At 41.2% G+C, this 20,391-nt stretch overlaps 1 protein-coding gene and 1 long non-coding RNA gene across 2 annotated transcripts in view; one reads left to right on the forward strand and one right to left on the reverse strand.

Annotated features, from left to right (window-relative positions):
• The first annotated feature begins 1,488 nt into the window (after positions 1–1,488).
• LOC103481532 (calcium/calmodulin-dependent 3',5'-cyclic nucleotide phosphodiesterase 1A) overlaps positions 1,489–20,391 on the forward strand; it is a 44,226-nt gene continuing 25,323 nt past the window's right edge. Inside the window, exons 1-2 of the mRNA XM_008437055.2 lie at positions 1,489–2,839; positions 17,208–17,234. Coding sequence (XP_008435277.1) covers positions 2,466–2,839; positions 17,208–17,234 — 401 coding nt within the window. The 5' untranslated portion in view covers positions 1,489–2,465. The remainder of the gene's footprint in view (positions 2,840–17,207; positions 17,235–20,391) is intronic.
• LOC103481528 (uncharacterized) lies at positions 8,332–11,496 on the reverse strand. Its single transcript, XR_536318.2, has 4 exons — positions 9,355–11,496; positions 9,220–9,276; positions 8,906–9,070; positions 8,332–8,640 (listed from the first exon to the last, which is right to left on the reverse strand). It is a non-coding gene; the product is annotated as an uncharacterized LOC103481528 (long non-coding RNA).

Genomic DNA, 20,391 nt, shown 5'->3' on the forward strand with positions numbered 1-20,391 from the left:
TCTGAAGCTTCGCCTTCAGGAAATCATCCCAACATGGCTCCTCTATTAACCCTTTAACAATGTTTTTACCAGCGCTATACTGAGAAGTAGCTCCTACAATGAGCTCAGCAGATGTGCAGTTCCACCAGGTGTTTGCTAATTGCTGCTGGCTAGTCTGAAGGAGCAGAGTGGAGGTGTTGCATCCCACCAAAAATTGTATACAACCCTAGCAGATTAAAAGATTTCTTAAACATGCATTGAAAAAAATATAGGCAACCATGTAGGTACTTTTTTGAAGAGAGAATAACATGATGTAATGGCAAAAGAAAAATGATTTTACACAATACTGCAGAAATTATCACAAAACAAACACAAATGAAAACCAAAACGCAAACGTCTGTGAGCACTTTATGTTTGCAAATTTAAAATAGCAAATACTTCGAGACAATTTTGTCAGGCATTCTTCAAATAAGTGATATGAATAGTTTTTTTTCTGTTGCATGTTTCCACTGGTTATTTGACAATTTATTGTTGGTGATGAATGGCTCAGACAAAATCCAGATCTAAATCAAATAATTTAGAGTCTGTCTTGAAAGGAGTTTTGCATCGGCTCTCTCCATCCAATCTTACTGAGCTTGAGCAGCAAAGAAGACTAGGAAATGTTCTTCAGGTGACAGAAGGGCGACTTTGTGACTGTCTTTATGTGACTTTGAAGGTTCAGGTCTGAGTCCATCACTACACTCAGATTCTGGACCAGATCGCTGGTCTCCAGCTTCAGTAACTGATACCGTGTGCTGACTCCAGATTGTTTCTCTTTAGGTCCAAAGATAATAACTTCAGCTTTTTTGTTTTGTAAGTCACAGCTTCTGGCAAAATTTCCACTGATCTCATAAAGCAATATTTGTAAACTCTGGTCTTCAGGGACCACTGCCCTACATGTTTTAGGTGATTCCCTTCAGTCAAGCACCCGACTTTAATAACTAAGGGTGACTAAGAATCTCGACTGGATGGCATGCAGAGGAGGTCATGAAATCACTTGAATCAGCTGCTCTGGAACAGAGACACGTCTAAAACATGCAGGGCAGCAGAGAACCAGAACTAAAAAACTGTAGTTGTGTTTCTATTAACCATAGAGTTGCGCAAATTGAAAATATGAAAATGACTTTTGCTTAATAGAAACACGAAAGAAAAAAAAAACAAACACATTTTTCACCAAAAACATTTTGCTGTGGTTTTTCTGTCGTATCTAAATAGATGAATTTCGCAAAACTGCCATGCTGTAATTTTTCGCATCACAACAGTCATGTGATCAACAGCTGGATGTTACTTCTGGTAAAAACAACAAAGCAGACGATGACAGGAAGTGGTATGAGGATGATGGTTTGTTCTGAATAATGTGCAGCTGACTCCATCAGAGCTCTCACAGCATCGCACAGATCATAAAAACTTTAATTTCTTATATAATGGAAACACCGCAAATGTGATATTGTGTGGATTTTTATTTATTTTTTCACATTAAAAGAATGTTGCGAACATTTGTATTGGAAACGCAGCCACTATCATAAAGCAACGTTGATATATATTTGTCTCAGTCTGGGTTTTGCATGGTGCGTCTACAACAGATTTTTTCCTCTCTTTTTCTGCGTTGACCAGTGGAGCCTCCTGAGGGCGCTAATAGCTCTAGTCACTGTACGATTGTTCCATTTGACTGAGGATGTGTGACTGTGATTTTCAGGAACATTACATCATTGTCGTCTAAAGCCCTGCACACACACACACTCACACTGCATCTCTGGCAGCAGGTCAGAGGGCAGGACAGACTGGGATGTTTCGCTTTGCACCTTTAGCGTAAAGTTCTGCTCTTCCGAATCCGGGAGGTGGGGAGAGATGTGGAGGAGGAGGAAGAAGAGGAAGAGGCTGGTCTGTCGGCTGCAGGATTCCATCACTCTTGGCAACCGTTGTTGAGTTTCCACGGAAACACTAAGCAATGTTCCCTGCTTTCTCTTTTGTCCTCCTTCATCACTCTCCTCTCTCGCTCCCTCTCTCTCCCTTCCTCCCTCCCTCTCTCCATCCCGTCTTTATCGCTGGTCGACCTCCCCCTTGCGTTGCCACGGCGATGCTCGGAGTCCGCCGCAGTGTTGGAGCGCAGAGTTGAACTGATCGCCTTGCTTTTGCTGTTTTGTTCTTCCCTCTTTAAAAAAAAAAGATATTTTTTTGCTTTGTTTGTATTTTTTGCAACCTCTCATCCAACCTCCCCACCGGGCAGAGGGCAACCATTTGGATTGCCCTGCAGAGTGACATCAGAGGAAGTTGGATGAAGTTGGAAAAACTCTTGTACTCCTCTTCTTCTTTTTCTTCTTCTTCAATCTGCGTTGATGTTTTCTCCACTCCGGCACTCTGAGACGCCTTCGTGGGGACCAAACTACGCTCTGTGAACACTTCTGGAGAAAAAGAAAAAAAAACAAAAAAGAAACTCACAGAGAGAGATGAGTGATGAGGCGGAGGAGGCTCAGCTCCCTGTGGGGGTGACGGAAACCGAGGAGGAGCAACAGGAGGGTGGACTTTTCCAGGAGTTGTTGGAGAAACAAGAGGAGCGGGAAGAGGTGGAGGAGGTGAAGATGTCACTCACGGAGGAGATGAAGGAGGTGCAACCATGCGAGGTTGAGGAGATGCAGCAAGCTGAGGAGGAGGAGCAGCAGCTGCAGGAGGAAGAGGAGGAGGTGCAAGGTGAGGAGATGCTACAGACTGAGCAACAGCAGCTGCAGGAAGACGAGGGGAAGCACACCGAGGAGGTGCAAGACTTTGTTGACACTCTGGAGCAGAACCACAACAACCAGGTCCTGATCCGACTCAGAGGAATGTGAGTAAACACGTTCAGCTGACTGACGATGATGATGATGATGTCAGGTTGGTGCTGATGGTTGAAGATGGTGAGGTGCAGCCACCGGGACGCCATCAGTGTGGTCTCCTGGTTGCCGTGGTGATGTTGGCGTGAAGCGAGGATGGACGAGGGCTTGGGGTGAGGGGAGGGGGCGAATGAGAGATAATTAGTGTGGAATGGTGGGCGTGCAACATCCTGGAGAAGGGAAGAGAGAGAGGAAGCGTGTGTGTGTGTATGTGTGTGTGTTTCAGCTGAGGTCTATGTGGCAGATTTCTTTCTTGTTTTTTTTTGTTTGTCCACCGATGTGGATTCTTACCGTCGCAGCACGGACTCGCACATCTGCCTGAGTCTGAGGCTACAGCAGCAGATGTTGGAGGGAAGAGAGAAAGAAAGAAAATAATAAAAACAGCCTTTTTCTTTTTTCTTTCCTTGGGTTCTCTATTGTTGCCATGGCAACGGCAGAGCGTTGCGATGCAGCAAAGTCTCTGCAAAGATTGACAGATCAGCACCAAGACGGAAGGGAGAGATATGCAAATGAAGGCAGGACGCCAGATACAGAATGTTTGAGTCTTTTCCTGCTGCTGCAGGAAAATGAAACATGTTAACTTGCTGTTTATAGCTGAACACATGGCCGCTCCGTGTCGAGGCGTCACAGCTTTTATGGAATTTCTGGGGTTTGTCGTGCAATCCCTGGTGTGTGTACTTCCAGCCTTCGTTCAGTAGCCCCATTGCATCCTTTCCAACTTTCGTAAATCCCTTTGAATCATCATTCTGTACCCATGTGCCTGAAATAAACAGCAGCCTCGTCTCGTAGAAACAAAAAACAAGCAGAAGATAAAATACCTCAATAAAGGGTGTAGTGAATTTGTCGTTAGATAGGGAAGTTGGTGCCTGTTCAGTTTGTCATGGGCTTGATGGTTTTTGTAACTTGTTGCACATTAAGACAGGAAATAATGTGTAAGTTTGTGCAATATATCCAAAAGTATGCTCATTTGTCTTCACACACATAAACTTAAGGGACATCCCATTCTTGGTCCATTGGGTGTAATGTGATGCCACTCTACGACAGCCTCTAACATTCTGACGTTTAGGGGGAAAAAATCACTCATCTATGTCTTTATGGACCCTGACCTTTACTCTGGGTAAAAATCTGGAACAGGAAAGGACCATCCTCCGAACTGTCATAATGTTGGGAGCAAGAAATTCTCCTAAGTCTCTTGGCTTGCTCCTGGAAAACATCTCCACACCGTTACATCCTGCTCTCCGCCTAACCTGACGCAGTGTCATCAGGAAAGTGCTGTTTCTCCTGGCAACTGCCAAACCAAGAATCATCCACTGGATTGGCAGAGAGAAAAGGGTGAATCATCACTCCGGAGGACACACCTCTGCACCTCAAGAAGCCAGTGGTGACACGCTTAACAACGCTGCTTTGAGTTGCACTTTGTGATGCAAGAAGGCCACATGAAACTTGGAGGTGTGCAGCTTATGGAGTTTGAGAGAACATAGCAACCACTGCGTACGATACACCCGGCACGTCTCACCTTCGGTTTTTGGAGGGAAACTGAAGTGATTCTGGAGTTCAGCCCTTCAGAGCTACTTCGTGACGTTTAGACACATCTCTTCTGCTACACACCTCAGTCAAACAAGTGTCTCCTTTCTGTGGAGGTGATTGAATGCTAATGAGAAAATACATCTATTTGATTCAGATGCGTTCTCAAGTAAGAATGGGCAATATGAACTTTCATCATGACATTAAGTGGTATTTATTTAACCGATAACTAAATTGAGGACAAACACTGCGTTTTAAAATTCTTGGAGAGAAAGCAAACTTTGAGGCCCCGCCCCTTCAGCACGCACAAAATAACTCAAGCTTTTGATAACTTTTAATCCCCAATGACATAAAGGCATAGAGAGCACTTATTGTTTGAAAACATGGATCACTTGGAATGTACGTGTAATTGAATTGACTTTTTTGTAAAGTGCCTTGAGGTGACATTTGATTTGGCTTTATAGAAATAAACTGAATTTAACTTAATTAAAAGTATGTTTTGAAAAACAAACAACCTCGATGCAAGTATTAAACATATTTTCATTAAAACCACATTTTTGTGTTAAATAGTTTTTTATTAACATGATGTAATACTCTAATTTTAAATGATTCATTAAGAGTAAATGGAAATTTATTATGATTAAAATAAATAAAGACTAAAGAATATCAGTCTGCATGTAGAATTTATTGAATATATCCATTTAGACTTGTTTCAGTCAAAATCAGAATAAAAGGCTTATGACTATTATAAGATGCTGGATTATTTTAATGGCAGAGGGAATAAATTACTTTTGTATCTTAATTTAAAGGAAGTAAAACATGTCACACTTTTTTTTTCTTAACTTTGTACAATTTAAGTGAAAGTGTAGTATTTCTACATCATGGCCCAGACCAAASGAGGAAAAGAAAAAGAGACTTTCTTCACCAGACGGAGGAACAAAACGTTTCCTCTTCCTGTGACCTTTATTTTTACAAATCCTGAACCAATCTGGTGAAACACTTTTGTAGAGCATAATTTCTGTGAATGAATTTCCCCGCATCAGCAGCAAAGCATGCTGATACGGATATGCTTTTGCTTTTTCTATTACACTAAGGCGCTGTGCATTGAATCAGCTCAACTGTAATCCCCAAAACCTCAAAGGCAAACATGTGAACAGGAGCCAGCAGCCGCACACACTCCCTGTTTCTGCAGCTCTCCGACTAAACGCTGCCACTCACACAATGCTCCTTTGTATTTAGGATGCAAGAGTGTTTCTGTTGGGATTAACACTGCGGACGCTATGTTGTCCGTTATGTCCACATGAGGCCAGCTGCATTTGGAAGCACATAATGCCTTCTGTTTTTTGCTTAACGTCCAAAAAATAAAACCAGACAGGAAATAAAACATAGCGTTGTCAAGTAAGCAGAGATATGTGAACATAACCCCCCCCCCCCCAAAAAACCGCATCAGCTTGTGATAATTACGAAATGGCAGCTTAATTGGTTGAGAGTAATTTGGGAAAGTTTAGTGCCAACGGGGCTGCAATTTAATTGCCTCGGTTTTCTGACAACAAAATGAAGATAAGACGGGACACAAACACGGTGATAGCGACCTCAGACAGCGCCGCCACTCTGAATACGCCCAAACCCAGAGGAGCTAACAGCCGACTGGCTGCTCTTTAAACGTTAACGATGCTGCCGAACGAACCAACGAACGCTCTGTCTCACCGGCGTGTAGTGTTTTGCACAACCATGGGATAACCAGACTATTTGGCAATTAACAGATTTAAAATGCAACGTTTTTCATCTCAAGTCCTCGACAACCTACTTATTATTTACTTGACATTATAAGTAGAATTCCTCCTTTCTGAGCTGCTTGCAGTTTGTTGCAGTTCATTGACCAAAGTAGTAGTAGTGGTGCATTTAAGTGTGTCGTTCTGGTGCAGAGTTATCAGATAAATGTGTAAGAGCCCAAAGACCACCAGACAGGTCTTGGTATTTCTGTTGCGTCTGCATGAAGTGGAGGGCGACACTCACATGCATTGAGAGAGCAGCAGAACCACTGACATAAAGGACATGTGGACATTTTGTCCAACAGCTCCAGTTACTCGATTATGTAAAATCTGAATACAGTTTTACTGGTTGCAGCTGTTTGCATATCAAATTTTCATTCACTTAATTGGTTGTGAATGCTAAAAAAATATATATAATGTATAAAATTATAACATGATCTAAACTCAAAGAAGTTGATTATACATATACTACCCATTAAATATGTAACAAAAATATTTGCTCTGTGTCCATGAAATACACACTAATTGCACAACTTGGCAGTTCTTCTGTACTTGTGGTAAACAGCATCTTGTTCTAGGAGGTAGCTGGCAAGTTTAGAGATAAAACACAGTTTTACCTGCACAAGTGTGTGTGTTGGTTCAAGCATCTGATGCCAAGATAAGCATTTAGGTATAGTTTTTTTGTGTGTGTTTTTTTTTTTTGCTGCTGCCAAATCCTGATACAAACATTGGCAACTGAATGAATCCTCTGTCTGCAGTCACTCAAAGAGACACGCTGGAAGTGTAAAAATAAAGATCCAGTCCAACGTAGAAGCTTGTCTCCTGTCCTGAGGAGGCTGCTGCTGCCGTTTTGTTTTTCTCTCATTCTGCCGGTTTAGAGGCTTCAGGGGTGTTGACCTGCGTTCACTCTACTACTGTCTCCGTTCATTTTTTTCCTCACCTTTCTTTGTCTTGTTTCTTTTCTTTTTTGCCTCTGGTTGATTTACATTTGTAGTAAATTTCTAATCAAGTTTTATATAAATGTATATCAAGTGGAGCTTTGGGTCAAAACATTCCACTTGTGAAAGCAAACCTTTTAGCTTTCACCTTGGCTCTCAATCCTGAGCGCCACAATGCTAGTTGGGACGGATTAAAAATGAAACAAAAAAAGAAGAAGAATCTCGATACTCTGTTGGCTGAAGATCCCTGGTGAAGGTCTGTTTTTTGGGGAATTCCTCGGTGAAGTTCAGGCTCAACAGAGACGCTGCTTGTGCATGAGCAGACTTTGATTATCGAAGCTGCATGTAAAGAAAGCACGCTGCGTATTCTCCAGATGGCTCAGGATTCAACAGGCCGCAAAACGGAGATTTACAGCATATGTTCACGGCTGCGAGAGAATGTATTTCAATCTAAGACATGATGTTTTGCTGCGGAGCCTATAGGGTGCTGAGGGGGTGAAATAAAAATAGAAGTCATAAAAATGGATTCACTCGGTACACAAAGTTGTGCACATGGATTTCTTCTGGTTGAGAGCGAGGCACACGGGGAATCTCAGCCCTTCATTGTAAAACACAGTTTGTCCTGTAGAGCTGACCTGAAAAACCAACAAACCTGTTCGGTGAGTCTTGCATATGCAATGACCTGCTGGTTGCAAAGGTATGCCCAACCTTGAACTATCAAGCTGTTGAATCACCTGCTTTTATAATCCACAGTCCCTGTGGGCCGTGGTGTTCAGAGACTACATTGTTATCTGCAGTGAGAATGATGAGACGGTGGAGGATAGGCTGTAAGTGGAGGCAATCTCAAGGGAGAAGAGTAATGAAAGTCAGCCAAAGCAAGGCAACGTAAAACATGTATATGAGTGAGTGATAAGTGGAAGCAAAGAATGGATGTAGTTTAGGTGGATGAATTTAGGGATCTGGGGTTTTATCATCCAAACCAGCTGGCAGAGGGCAGGTGGAGTGAGGAAGGAGGAGCACAGTTGGTGGAATGGATGACTTCCAAGTTTCAGGGAAGATTTATGGCAGAAGAGACGGAAAGAACAAAAGGAACAGGCTTAATGGCTTAATGGCAAAACGGCAATTTTGAAAAACAATTTTTTTTTCTATAAAAAATAGTTGTGCTGGGATGAGGTGGTTTTTTTCAGCTGTATTGAAATAGATTTATTTCACAGAACTGCAATGGAAACGCTTTTTCTCGCATCACATGAGTCATGTCAGTAACATCCGACAGTTACTGCTGGTGAAAACCACAAAGAAGACGACAGGAAGTGGCAGGAGGATGACGGTTTGTTTTTGATTTGGACGAGGTGCAGCTGGCTCCACCAGAGCTCTTACAGCACCTCAGTTCATAAAACATGGTGTGTCATTCCAACGTCATGAATCCATAGAACTTCTTTAAAGTGCAAAACGCTGCACACGTAGCCGCTCCCAAGTACACGGGGCTTGTTGCTTCAATGCCCGAATAAGACTCTGACGTCTCTGAAGATGAGAATGGAATTGATCTGTTAGCATGACACCGCAGTCATGACAGCAAACAACAGTCAGAGGTTTAATCAGATTATTGCAAAACCTCCTGCCCTCAGTGTCACCATCAACAAGGAYGCTTTGAAAATACTCAAATGTTATGAGCTACAACAACATTTTACTTCCCTTTGGGATAAAAAAAAAAGTGTTTTTGAATTGAAATGTCGACAGCTTTAGCTGTGACGTATGTAATGCATCAGTTCAACGCTATGAAGCTTACCTGCACTCTAGACAGCCATCCTCCACTGCAGGGAGAGAAGTGCTGATCTGAACGAAGTGTTGATGTCACTTCAATATTTAGCAGCGTGGCCAACATGGACTGAACGGCTTTGCTCACTTCCTATGCTGCCATCGCTAACACTAGCTAGCTAGCTAAACCACGACTCTAGAACAGAAAATTGACGTTATCATTCACAACTTCTTCTGTTCTCTGACTCTGAACAAGATTAGGCAGATATGTCTTCCTTTCAACAATGTTTTTTTTCCTGCTCCTCTTTAATAAGGACAAAAATAATTGTCCTATCAACAACTTACCTCTGTTGTTGATCTCTGCAGCTCAGCTTTGTGACCATGGGTCCCTTGACTCCTTCTCTGCAATAATGCTGGATGTCATTATTGGGTTACTTATTTATAACCCTAACCCTAATTCTCCACAACTTTCTCTCTGACCTGTCTGCTGTGTTCATGTAGTTCATGCTAATGTTTTCTCACAGACCTCTGAAGTCTTCACAGAACAACTATAGACACTATGATCCAGTCACACACAGGTGGGACGGCTTTGCCTTAGTCTAGCAAACAAAATCTGGATAAAATAAAATTTTACCCAGAAGTCGGGCAACCTGACCCATTGTGTATTGTATGTGAATCTAGGCAATTTCAGACCACAGAGACACAAAGCGGCTCGACCCATTTGGCTCCTCATTCATGACCTCCTCTGCATCTGCAGCATGCTGTGAGTTTCCGTCAGGTTTAGTTTGAAGTGCCTTCTTATGTCTCTTTTTCATCACTATGACAGTAATTATTTTCTGACGGATATGAAGGTTAACAGACAAATGTTTGGGTTGTTTGCAAAGAAAACAAATAAGAGTACAGGTTCTCTGTTTTGTTTAGTTTTTTTCTCACTCCATTGTTACCATGGTAACAGCAGAGCATTTTGATGCACCAAAGACTTTGCAAAGAACAGACAGATACAGAACATCTTTTATTTCATCTTTTTAAAGAATACTGACTCAGACTTTACCCTCCTGCTATTCTACTTTGTGCCCCCCCTTGCTGCACCTTGGTGATTGGTTTGATTACAGAGTGAAGAGAGGCGCCGGGAGGGGAAAATACGAAGACAAATTAAAGTTAAAGGAACATTTTGCACCCGAGAGCTCATCAGACGGTCTTCTGGAGCGTAAAATGTAGCATAAGCCAGGCAGAATTTCAAAAACAAAAGTCAAATGGAAGGGTTTTTTTTTTCTTTACCTGAAAATGAGATCAGAAAGAAACCAGGGTGGATCAGAAAGAGCTGCCAAGATGAAACCAGGTTGGCTATTTCATGCAGTAATAGAAAAACAGTTTGGACTTGTGAACCTGTGACTGATCAGATGATGGGTTTTTATCCGGATAGTGTGTGTGTGTGTCTGCGTGTGTGTGTGTGTGTGTGTAGTTTGGGGGATTTTTGTTTGCTGTTAAGTGCTTTATTTTAATGGAGTTTTCACTTTATCCGCAGGTCAGAATGCCTGGTATTGATGTAGGCGGCTTAGATGGGCGCAATCATTAGAAAAGCTCAAAAACACACCCTGCAGCTGTTCATCAAATAACAAACAAAAAAAAAAGAAAAAACGAGCCGCTCACAGATGAATAAAGTACATCTGACACGCTCAGTTATTACAGTGAGGAAAAATAGAGTTTGGATGTGAAATGACACATGAACAGGAAGGCAGAGGAAGCTGAAATCACATCAGGTGGAAGAACATTTCTCCTGCTGGTGGGGGGCGTCAGTCTGGAAAAGTGGCGGCGGAATGATGAGTCATTTTCCAGGAACTCTCTCCATGCTCACCTGTCAGCGCTTGGACCGTAGCAAACAGGGAAAACAATGCGGTAATCCGGTCCTGCTCGTCCCGCTGTTATAACCCCCCCTCCTCCCATCTCCTGCTTTTTAATTCAGCTCTGATCTTCCCACGCAGGCCAGCGCGCAATTATCMCCCGACCCTTGAAATAACAGGTTGCCGCTGTCACATTTCAGAGCCGACGGCGTGCCAGAGCTGTGATTATCCGCAGCGGCTGGTCAGGGTCCAGGACCGTGACAGGCTAATTTCCACACCCAGCCGCAGCTTTCACGGTGGCCGTCATCAACTTGTCTTGTTTTTTTTTTTTTTTTCGTTTTTTAACCACGTCGCAGCAGGGGACGCTTTCCCTGAAATGTGTTTGTGCTTTTCTTATCGCTGAGAGGAGCTCCACTTGACTTTGTCGACCGGGACAAAATCCTCCGGGTTTTTTTTTTGCCGCGCGCAAGTCAGACATTAATAATGAAATTGTATCGCCTCACTTTGCTGCAAAGTGGGGTTTACGGGTTTATTGAAGGTGATAGAAAATGTGAAGCTGACCATTAGTTTCCCATTTTTTTACCCAATGCCGTGGTTCAGAAACCCTTGGGCCTCGTTTTTGGTGCCGTGTTGAAAACAACTGTTAACAGTAGATTAAGGGCTTAGCCACATGTAATGCTTAATTGCTTTCATGCTGCATGGGAAGAGGACTCAAACATAAGGAAAGACAAAAATGTGAGCTTAAAATCATTTTTCAAGCTGCTTTGTGATACATTTAAAACTGTTTTCACGATACAGAGTTGTTGTTTTTTTCTCTCAAATGCATTAGTGTTTAGATTAATTAGATTAAAACCGGATGTGAAATTCAGGCCAGAATTATTTTCTTGACGGTCGGTTCGGCTTCTGTGGCGCATGTAATAATAAATCATAGTGAAAACCAAGCAGAATGCGTGATAAAAAGCTGTGTTAATCTACTAATTGTAGAGTAAATAAAGGAGAAGATAGTTTAATGCAGCGGTCCTCGAGGGCCGGCATCCTGCATGTTTTGGTTCTCTCCCTGGTTTAGCGCACCTGGATCAAGTAATGGCTCGTTATAGGCCTAAGAGGAACATTGATAAGCTGAAAAGGTTGTTGCTACCACCAGGGAGGGAACTAAAATGTGCAGGACGCCGGCCCTCGAGGACCCACTTTGGGCACCCCTGGTTTAATGTATTGCAGAGATTAAAGTTGTCTCCACCCTGCTCTGCTCCAGCAGCGGAGGAGATCTCGTCCTTTCAGTCACACATCCCAGAAGATTTGCACTTGACTCACCTGCTGCTACAACAAGCAACAAAATGGAGCTGGAAGATGTTTGACAAAAGTGAAAAATGGGAAAAAAGGTGAATACTGAAATCGAAAGCAGAAAAATCTTTATGAAAACAAAATGTTGGATTTAAGCTCTAATCGGGATACATCAAGTTTACTGTGTATTCCGATTAGCAGTAGTCCTCATTGCCTGTTTAGCAAAATCAAGAATAAACTTAATTTGAACCTGCCTAACATGAAAAATGATCAAATATAAGACATTCGTATGAGAAACAACACAGCACTTATAGCCATGTTGATGTTAATGTCGGTGTTCATTATTTACCAATATTAAAAAGACATTCGTCCTTCTAATGTAAACCATCTTGGCGACCGTCAAGATGTTTTGAGAAAAACATTTTGGGGACTGATGAGACCGAAGGAGAACATTTTGTAACACTAAGACAACCGCCAGAGACACAAAACAACAAAGTGGCACAAAAACCGAGTAATTACGCCAACTAAATAACCGCAATCCCAAAAGCACCATTTTTAATTTCAAAAAGACACAAAAACGAGTGCTAAGGGAAAAAAGCAAGATTAGAAAGAAGCACTAAAGATTAAATCATCGCAAAAGAGAAACCTCCTGACAGACATGTTGCTCCTAATGAGAATAAATAGACAACAAAAGGCCGATAATGGCCACAGGGTGACTAGAGGAAATGAAAGGAGCAATCTAATGACTTCAGGATGAACAAAAAAAGAAAGCTAAATGAAAAGAGAAACTGGACACAGAATGAATCAGAGATTTGCATGCAATAATCAATATAGACATCACTTTAAATTAGTTGCTTTAAAGGACAAATTTGAAGAGATCTTTATTTCAGAGTGGATTGCTTATAAAACCTAAAACTACAATGTTTTATTAAGGGATATAAAGGTTCAAATTCATTACTATACAAAGATTATACAGAGGTTCAAGGTTGTGACATGATTGGACTTGATTTGACTGCTCTTATCAGAATGGGTACAGATCATTTAAACTGGTTGTTTTCTGGGCACCCTTTAGACACTTGACAAAGTGTCTAAAGGGTTCAGGTCAGAACCGTCCCAGAAGCTCAACGTTAGCCCAATCTGTAGATTCCTGAACCGTTTATCGAGTGTGTTTCAGCTGCTGATCTGAAAAAACGGTTAAGTAACTTCATGGCTGCCCTCCTCCCTCCTCTTTACGCAGACCACCAGCCCCACTAGCAGTGAAGTAGACCCTTAGGGTTCATTCACACCAGCCCTGGTTAGTCTCTGATGTGGACCAAAACAACAAACTCCAGTTCACCTACAAACCTCCGTCTCAGTTCGGTTGAAGTGAACCCTGGTGCGGTTTGAATGCAGATACAAGTGGACCGGACACAGCTCCAAAAGCAGGAAGTGAAGTAAAGCGCAGAGCATTCTGGGTAAAAAAAAACAACAAAAACAAGCATGAAAGTCTGGGACCAGCGGGAAAAAATGGTGCATCTTTCAGTACAACCGCTAAAATCTGATGCTACTCCATTTTTTGCTGAGCTCCTCGTTGGAGCTACTTTTTTGTTAAATGCTGGTAAAAACTTTGTAAAAGGCTTAATAGAGAAACAATGTTGTGATGACTTCCTAAAGGCAGAGTGTCAGAAAGAGCAGGAGCTTCATAAAGAGACAGATGCCCAATTTCAAGGCACTAAATTGCGAAGTCAGAGTTCTTTTAAGTCATGTTTGATATATGTAGTATTTTTATAAAAACCGAAGGTAACATAGTTACTTGATGGTGCTATAAAATTACACTATATGCCTAGAAAATGCATAATGCTGCCCCTGAACCTTTTCTAGGTTGTGGTTGTCATCCTGGGTTCAAACTATTGGCATTACAGAAACCAACCAAAATAAGCGAGCTCTTCCATTTCTAATTGAAAAAGTGGTTGAATATCCAATCAGAAAATTGTTAAAGGCCTGAAAAACAGACATGTATCCAAATATGAGGTAGCATATTTGTTGTTGAATAATTGCTCAAGTGTATCTTTAACAGCCCAAATGTTATAAGAAGCTGTTTTAACATTTGGGCTAATGCTAATGCTCAGGATGATGATCAGTAAGTAGACTAGAAGCCACATTGAGTGCCAGTGAAGACTTTATGTGGCTTCATAGGCGCAAAATAAAGATGCCGAATGACACGAAATGGCCCAAATCAGCCGCATCCTGGCGATAATATTTTGTTGGACTGTGTGCTCCATTTGTGGACGGGAGTTCCTCAGGGAGTTAATTCCGCCTCGGCGCGCTCACAAGGCCCATCCCCAGCTGGCCCACGTTTCCCCTGCAGGTCGGAGATCAAAGCGTTGAAGCTCCTCCAAACCTTCAGGCCACACGGCAGCTGAGGCCGGAGCCAGCAAATGATTTGTCGCTACAGACTCTTATTTAGAAAGACTCATTAATTAGCGCTCCGTCTTCATCTCCACACAGCAGCAGCAGCTCTCGGTCACCGGCGGCGATCCGTATGTGCACGACGCCGACTCCGCTCCACCACACACACACACACACACACACACACACACACACACACACACACACACACACACACACACACACACATCAGCGGGAGGACATTGTGAAAGATGATTATCTCTAACAATTTCTTGTCATGAAATGAGGAGAGGTGGGGGTGGAAAGTCATTTAAAACACACAGGGGGCTGCGATAGTAAATTGTAGGGGCAAAGACGAGATTCGTTTGCAGAATCAGAAACGTACAGAACCTTTTTACCGATGCACCTTTTGTTGTGCAAACATGTACGTCGCCGCCAGCGTAAGACAGGAATAATCAATCTCCCTAAATTCAACGTGAAGCCTGAGTCGCTGGGTTTTGTGTGTGTGCACCATTACGCCCCGAGGAATGAATGACAAAAAAGAAGGTAGATTAAAAAAAAGAGAGAAGATAGAAATGGAGTGTGACAACATAAATGCATTCAGAGAGAAAAGGTGAGCTGGGGGAGCAGATTCAGAATATACTGGCGCGAGACGAGACGGTCCTCCGGCAGCCCGGATGTCCTTTTTTTTTTTTTGCTCACAGCTCTTATAATTTGTCGCAAACTGCGACGAAGCCAACGAACTGGGCTCGTTGTAATGAAGACACAGATGAACAGACGTTATTCATTTCGTCGTTCCCTCACATATTTTACGATTGTTTGTCATCAATCTTGGAAGTAATGGTGTTCAGAGGTTGTGTGCGAGTCGTGTGCAAAATGCAGAAAGAAAAAGAAGAGAAAAAAGTATCGTTTCTGTGTTTTGTGTGCGTCCGTGTTTGGCGGAGTTATGACTCAGAGGGGAAAGCATTTAGATGCAAATGAGAGCAATCAGCCACTAAAAGGTTTAAAGTACCCCAATTTGCCTCAGTGAGCCTCTGCTGCCGCTGCAACCTCTGACCGAGTTGAAACCCGGGCGGGCAAACTCCAGTAAATAATTCCCAGAGGCTTTCAACAAGGACCCACCTGCTACTTTCGTTTCTTATACCTCTCCCCCCCTCCCCCCCTCAAACTCGTTTCCTGCTGTTTATTCAGGAGGCTCCTCTCTCATTTCCAAAGCGTTTTCTGCTCAGGAAGGTCCGAGTCTTTTTCACCAGATCAAAGCAAAGTGTACTTAATGAACATGTTTCCCCTGGACCTACCTGCCTTTCTGTGGCAAGCGAAATCTCTTCAGCCACCCTAAATAAATAAATAAATAAATAAAATGTCCATATATACATAGCACTCCAACGGAGAACTAACATTTAGTTTTATATTTCACTAATCTCATTTAAAACAAGGGTGAAAACTCGCCTGTTTAGAGCTGCCTTCGATTAATATCAACTGGAACATTTTAAATTGTAATTTTTCTTTTGTGTGCTTGTGTTGTCGTTTTTGTCTTTCTCCTAATCGTGTGAAGCACTTTGAACTGCCTTGTTGCTGAAAATGTGCTAGATAAATAAAACTTATTTTTCCAAATGTTTTACTGAACCAAAACACACTGAACTCTGCAGCACATTTACATGTTGAGGTTGTCAAAGTCAAGCTAGCATAGCTGATATGCTTCCCTCTCCCTCTATTAAAACATTTCCTGACCTTGTTGTCTAGTTGTTGTAGTGTTGACAGTTAGTAGCAAAGCACTGCATCCCTTCTACATATCAAATGTAAATTTAAGATTTAGCTTGTTATGTTGTCAACTTGACAGTTTAAACCAATGGTAGTCGTTGTTGGGGAGCATATTTTTGAGGGTTCTTGTGCGCGTGACGTCGCCTTGCAACGTGTCTCCAAATAAAGTTTTCAAATTCCTGAAGAACTCGATGTTGTTGTATTTCTTAAGAGCAAACTGCTGAGCAGGAGACAGAGTGAACTGCAGGGTATGAATCCACAGTTGGAGGAAGTAGCAATCAGAGAGTTGACATTTAAATATTAATTGTTTCAGGGTGATTACTGTAAAAGCACAAGTAGAAGCTCCAACACTACAAAAGAATGCCATAACGAGGGGCTACAGTGGCAGGTTCTGAGTTGGCAGTGTGCTTCAATCTGGCCCCACAATCACATCCTCAATGTTCTTAGAACTTAGGCTTTCAATCAAAACGCACACAAAATCTTAAAGAAAGTTCTTTGCTTGTCAAGGAAAGGTTTATTTTTAAGTCCATGCCTTCAGTTGGTCCATCGAACAACAACATGATTTAGATCTGATTCAATGTAATAAATACCACATTTACGCCTTGATGGTGCTAAATTAGTTTACCACCTCTGAAGTGTCAGACGCTTCCTGCGCTCCTCTCTGCGTTTCTAGCTGCCGCCCCGCTGCAGCCGCTTGTGTAGGTCTGTTGATGAAGCCGGCTTGTAAATGTGTGTGTTAATGCCAGACAGCGTTACCGACAGAGACATAATACTGAACACAAGATGTTTCTCATTAACAGTAGTGCAGAAGGTCAAGCCAATGCATCATTCTGCGAACGAGAGCTATTTCGGTCCGACGGACGCAGAAGCAGCAGTTTGTGGCTCCGCCGCTCGATTAACGAGACCTGATTCTGAAACACAAGCTCGCTTCTCGTTTTCTTTACTGCTTGTTTTTAACAGGGTTAAGTCGCCCTCTGAGGGAACTCATGTTGATTGATGGCTGTCTGTGTGCCGGATTTGATCATTCCAGTAACTTGTCTTGTTTTTGTGTGTGTTTTACAGGCAGAAATACAAAATTACATCACAGAGGTAAGATGTACACACACACATGCACACGCACACACACAGACACACACACACATGCACATACGCACACACAGACGCACACACAGACGCACACACACACTACAGAAAAGCAACTAGAAGCAATTGACATGACGCCACCTGTCAGTCAGTCCACTGGTTTTTGTCGCAATTTGTTGCAAAGTGAAACTGAACCAGCTTTATTTCTGACGACGTCTGAGTTCATCATTATGAATGTGCTGCAGCCAGAGGAGGGCAGAGTAACTAAAAATATAGTCAGGTAAGAGTAAAACCACTTATCTTTACTCAAGTGAAAGTAGAAAGTAGCTGTCAAAGAAATTACTCAAGTAAGAGTAGAAAAGCATTTGGTAAAAAGAGAACTCACTACTGAGTAGCAATGAAATGATCAGTCATTTATTATTTAAAAATTACATCATCAGATGAACCACAATATCAAGGTAAGTGGAAAGTTTGGTATTTTAAGGACCAAACTGAAAATAATTTATATAGTAACAAAAGGTAACGAAATCAGGCAAAATGTTGTTTTTTTTTTCAAAATGATCTTCTGTGTCTGGTGAATCTTTGGTTAAAACCTGTTTGTTTTTCATTCAGTAGAGAAACCCAGACATTTCACTCAAGCAAGAGCAGAAATACTTCAAAATAAAATGACTCAGTAAAAAATATGGCTTAAAATACTCCTTAAAGTAAGTTTTAAAAAAAATGTTTCTCAAGTAAATGTAACTGAGTAATTTAGTAAATGTAACTGGCTACCAACCAACTCTGCTTTGAAGATAATAATTTACCATATGCAATATTCCAGGTTCCACTGAGGAAGAATAAAGACCATTTAAAAGCTTGTGGGCTCAGCATAAAGCAGCAGGATGGTTTCCATCAGATGAGTCACTGAGACCCTCAGACAGGCAAACGTAAAGAAAATACAGAAAATAAAAGTACGGCAGAAGATAAGAGGATCTGCAACATTTAAACTTCACAAGGAATATTTAGGACAAAAAAAAAAAAGCCGATGCAAATGGGTTTGAATAAAATCTAAAAAAGGCTTTTATTGCTGTTTATTTGTGTCGGCAGAGGCTTACAGAGCAGACGCACAGCTGATGATCTGTGACATGATTCCACATTCAGACGGAGAGCAGAAAGTATTCTGATCTCAGGGGAAACGTAACGGCGTCAACGAGAAGAAACAAAAAACAAAAAAAAGGAAACAGTCTAACCTCCCGTTCCCACGCACTGAACTTTACGACGATAGGTTGCCATTCACTGTCAGAAAAACCTTTAATTATCTCCAACTACATCCAAATACACAATGTCATTTGAAAAAAGGGAAACAATCTACTCTTTAAGTTGAATTGTCCCTGTAGCCATGGCAGCTGCTAAATATTACATCCAGCTTTCTTCCAGTTTTTAGTTTTTTTTGGTTGCAGATTATAATAATAATAAAAAGTAGGTGCTTTGCCTCCGCATCGTTGTTAACTTCCTGACATTTGTCAGACTTGGTCATGGAGAAAGAAATTATATTTATCTCCATAATCAAAACAGACATACAGGAATATTTACCCATTTGAGCTTTTTACCATTTTATACCAAACCTGAATATGTTTCAAAAAGATTTTATGTGATAGACCAGTGTTTCTGAACCTTTTTCGGCCCAGCGCCCCCCTATCCCTTATCCAGGTCCCTCACCGCCCCCCACCAAAGAATGTGTAGGCTACTTTGCACTGACCATTATTTTATTATTACTATTACTATTGCAGATGTTTTGATTTTTATGCTTGTTTCTGTATTTATCATCAAAAATAATTTGCCATGGGAATAGAAATTATTTTCACAGGCTTCTATGAAAAATGCAACAAACATTCAAGTTAAAATTTGTAGGCCTAACAGCAGTCAGAGTGGAAAAAATATTTTTATTCTTTGCCATTTTCTAGCTGTTAAATATTCCACAAAATGACCAGATAAAAGATGTTCAACATGCCAGTTTAAACTTTGATCTATTTGCAAAACGACTGAGCTCTGCAACATTAAAACATGGATAGAACTGTAACTACATTAATCATAGCTCTTCTTCTCTTCAGTGTTTGTTGGTTTCTGGTGGTGCAGCTCTGTGCTGCCTTCAGGAGAATGGGACATCAGAGTATCATCCATAAAACTTCACCCACATGGCATTTATTGTGCAAACCAGAGCTTACAGTGGAAAAACAAAAGTTCCTTTTAATGCCATACAAATATGAGAAGGAAACATGGATTATATCTTTATATAGACCTGTTTATTGATTTATAGATTAATAGTTTTACTGGACATAAATTACAAAGAACAAACCTTTTTCTTAATCAAATCCTAATGAGTCAAATTGAAAGTGTCATGGAGTCATCAGCCTCATGACATTAACACTGACATGAAAAATAATATTGAAGAAATAAATATATCAAATCTAATTAAAAACATAAATAAGTGATAAGTTCTTTACTGTTATGGTCTGTAAGATATATTTATTCTCAGTATTAGATGTGGTCTCAACAAACCCATGGCACTTCAATATTATTTTATCTTTTATCTGGAAATAGTGTAGGTTTATTCTTGCCATACAGTCCTCTGTATTAATTTTTGCTCAAAAGGTCTTGCCATACCAGTTTATTCCTCTGTATTTACTTTAGTTTATTCTTGAATTTTGTTCTTTATTCATTTCCATTTAGTTTCATTTGATTAGTATTATCCTCTCTTGGTTTATTGCTATGTTCACTTTAGTTTCTTTCCTGTTGCTACATTTATTTTATCATTTATCGACCATCAGTAATCTTCACTCATCACCCGCTGCTCCACCTAATCATCATGATGTGTTTCACATCATGTATTGATTTTTTCACTGTTCAGCTTTGGATTCTCTGTTTTTATGCCATAATTCACATCTAGTTCGTCGCTCCGTTTTATGTCCCGCTTCTCCTGTTTCAGTGTTTTGCGTAACGTGCGGGTCATTTTTTCTTTTTAACCCCCTAAGGTGCAGGGCGGTCGGGAAGCATATTGATGGGGAAAAGGCAGACTGACATAAACCTTTTAAAACAATGGAAACAATTTCTGCATTCTGATTATTGAAATTTAAAAGTGCTGTGTTGTTCTATCACACCCGTTTCATACCGGACCACTTACAGC

This window comes from Poecilia reticulata, linkage group LG2, assembly GCF_000633615.1.
Source record: "Poecilia reticulata strain Guanapo linkage group LG2, Guppy_female_1.0+MT, whole genome shotgun sequence".
Lineage (NCBI taxonomy): Eukaryota > Metazoa > Chordata > Actinopteri > Cyprinodontiformes > Poeciliidae > Poecilia > Poecilia reticulata.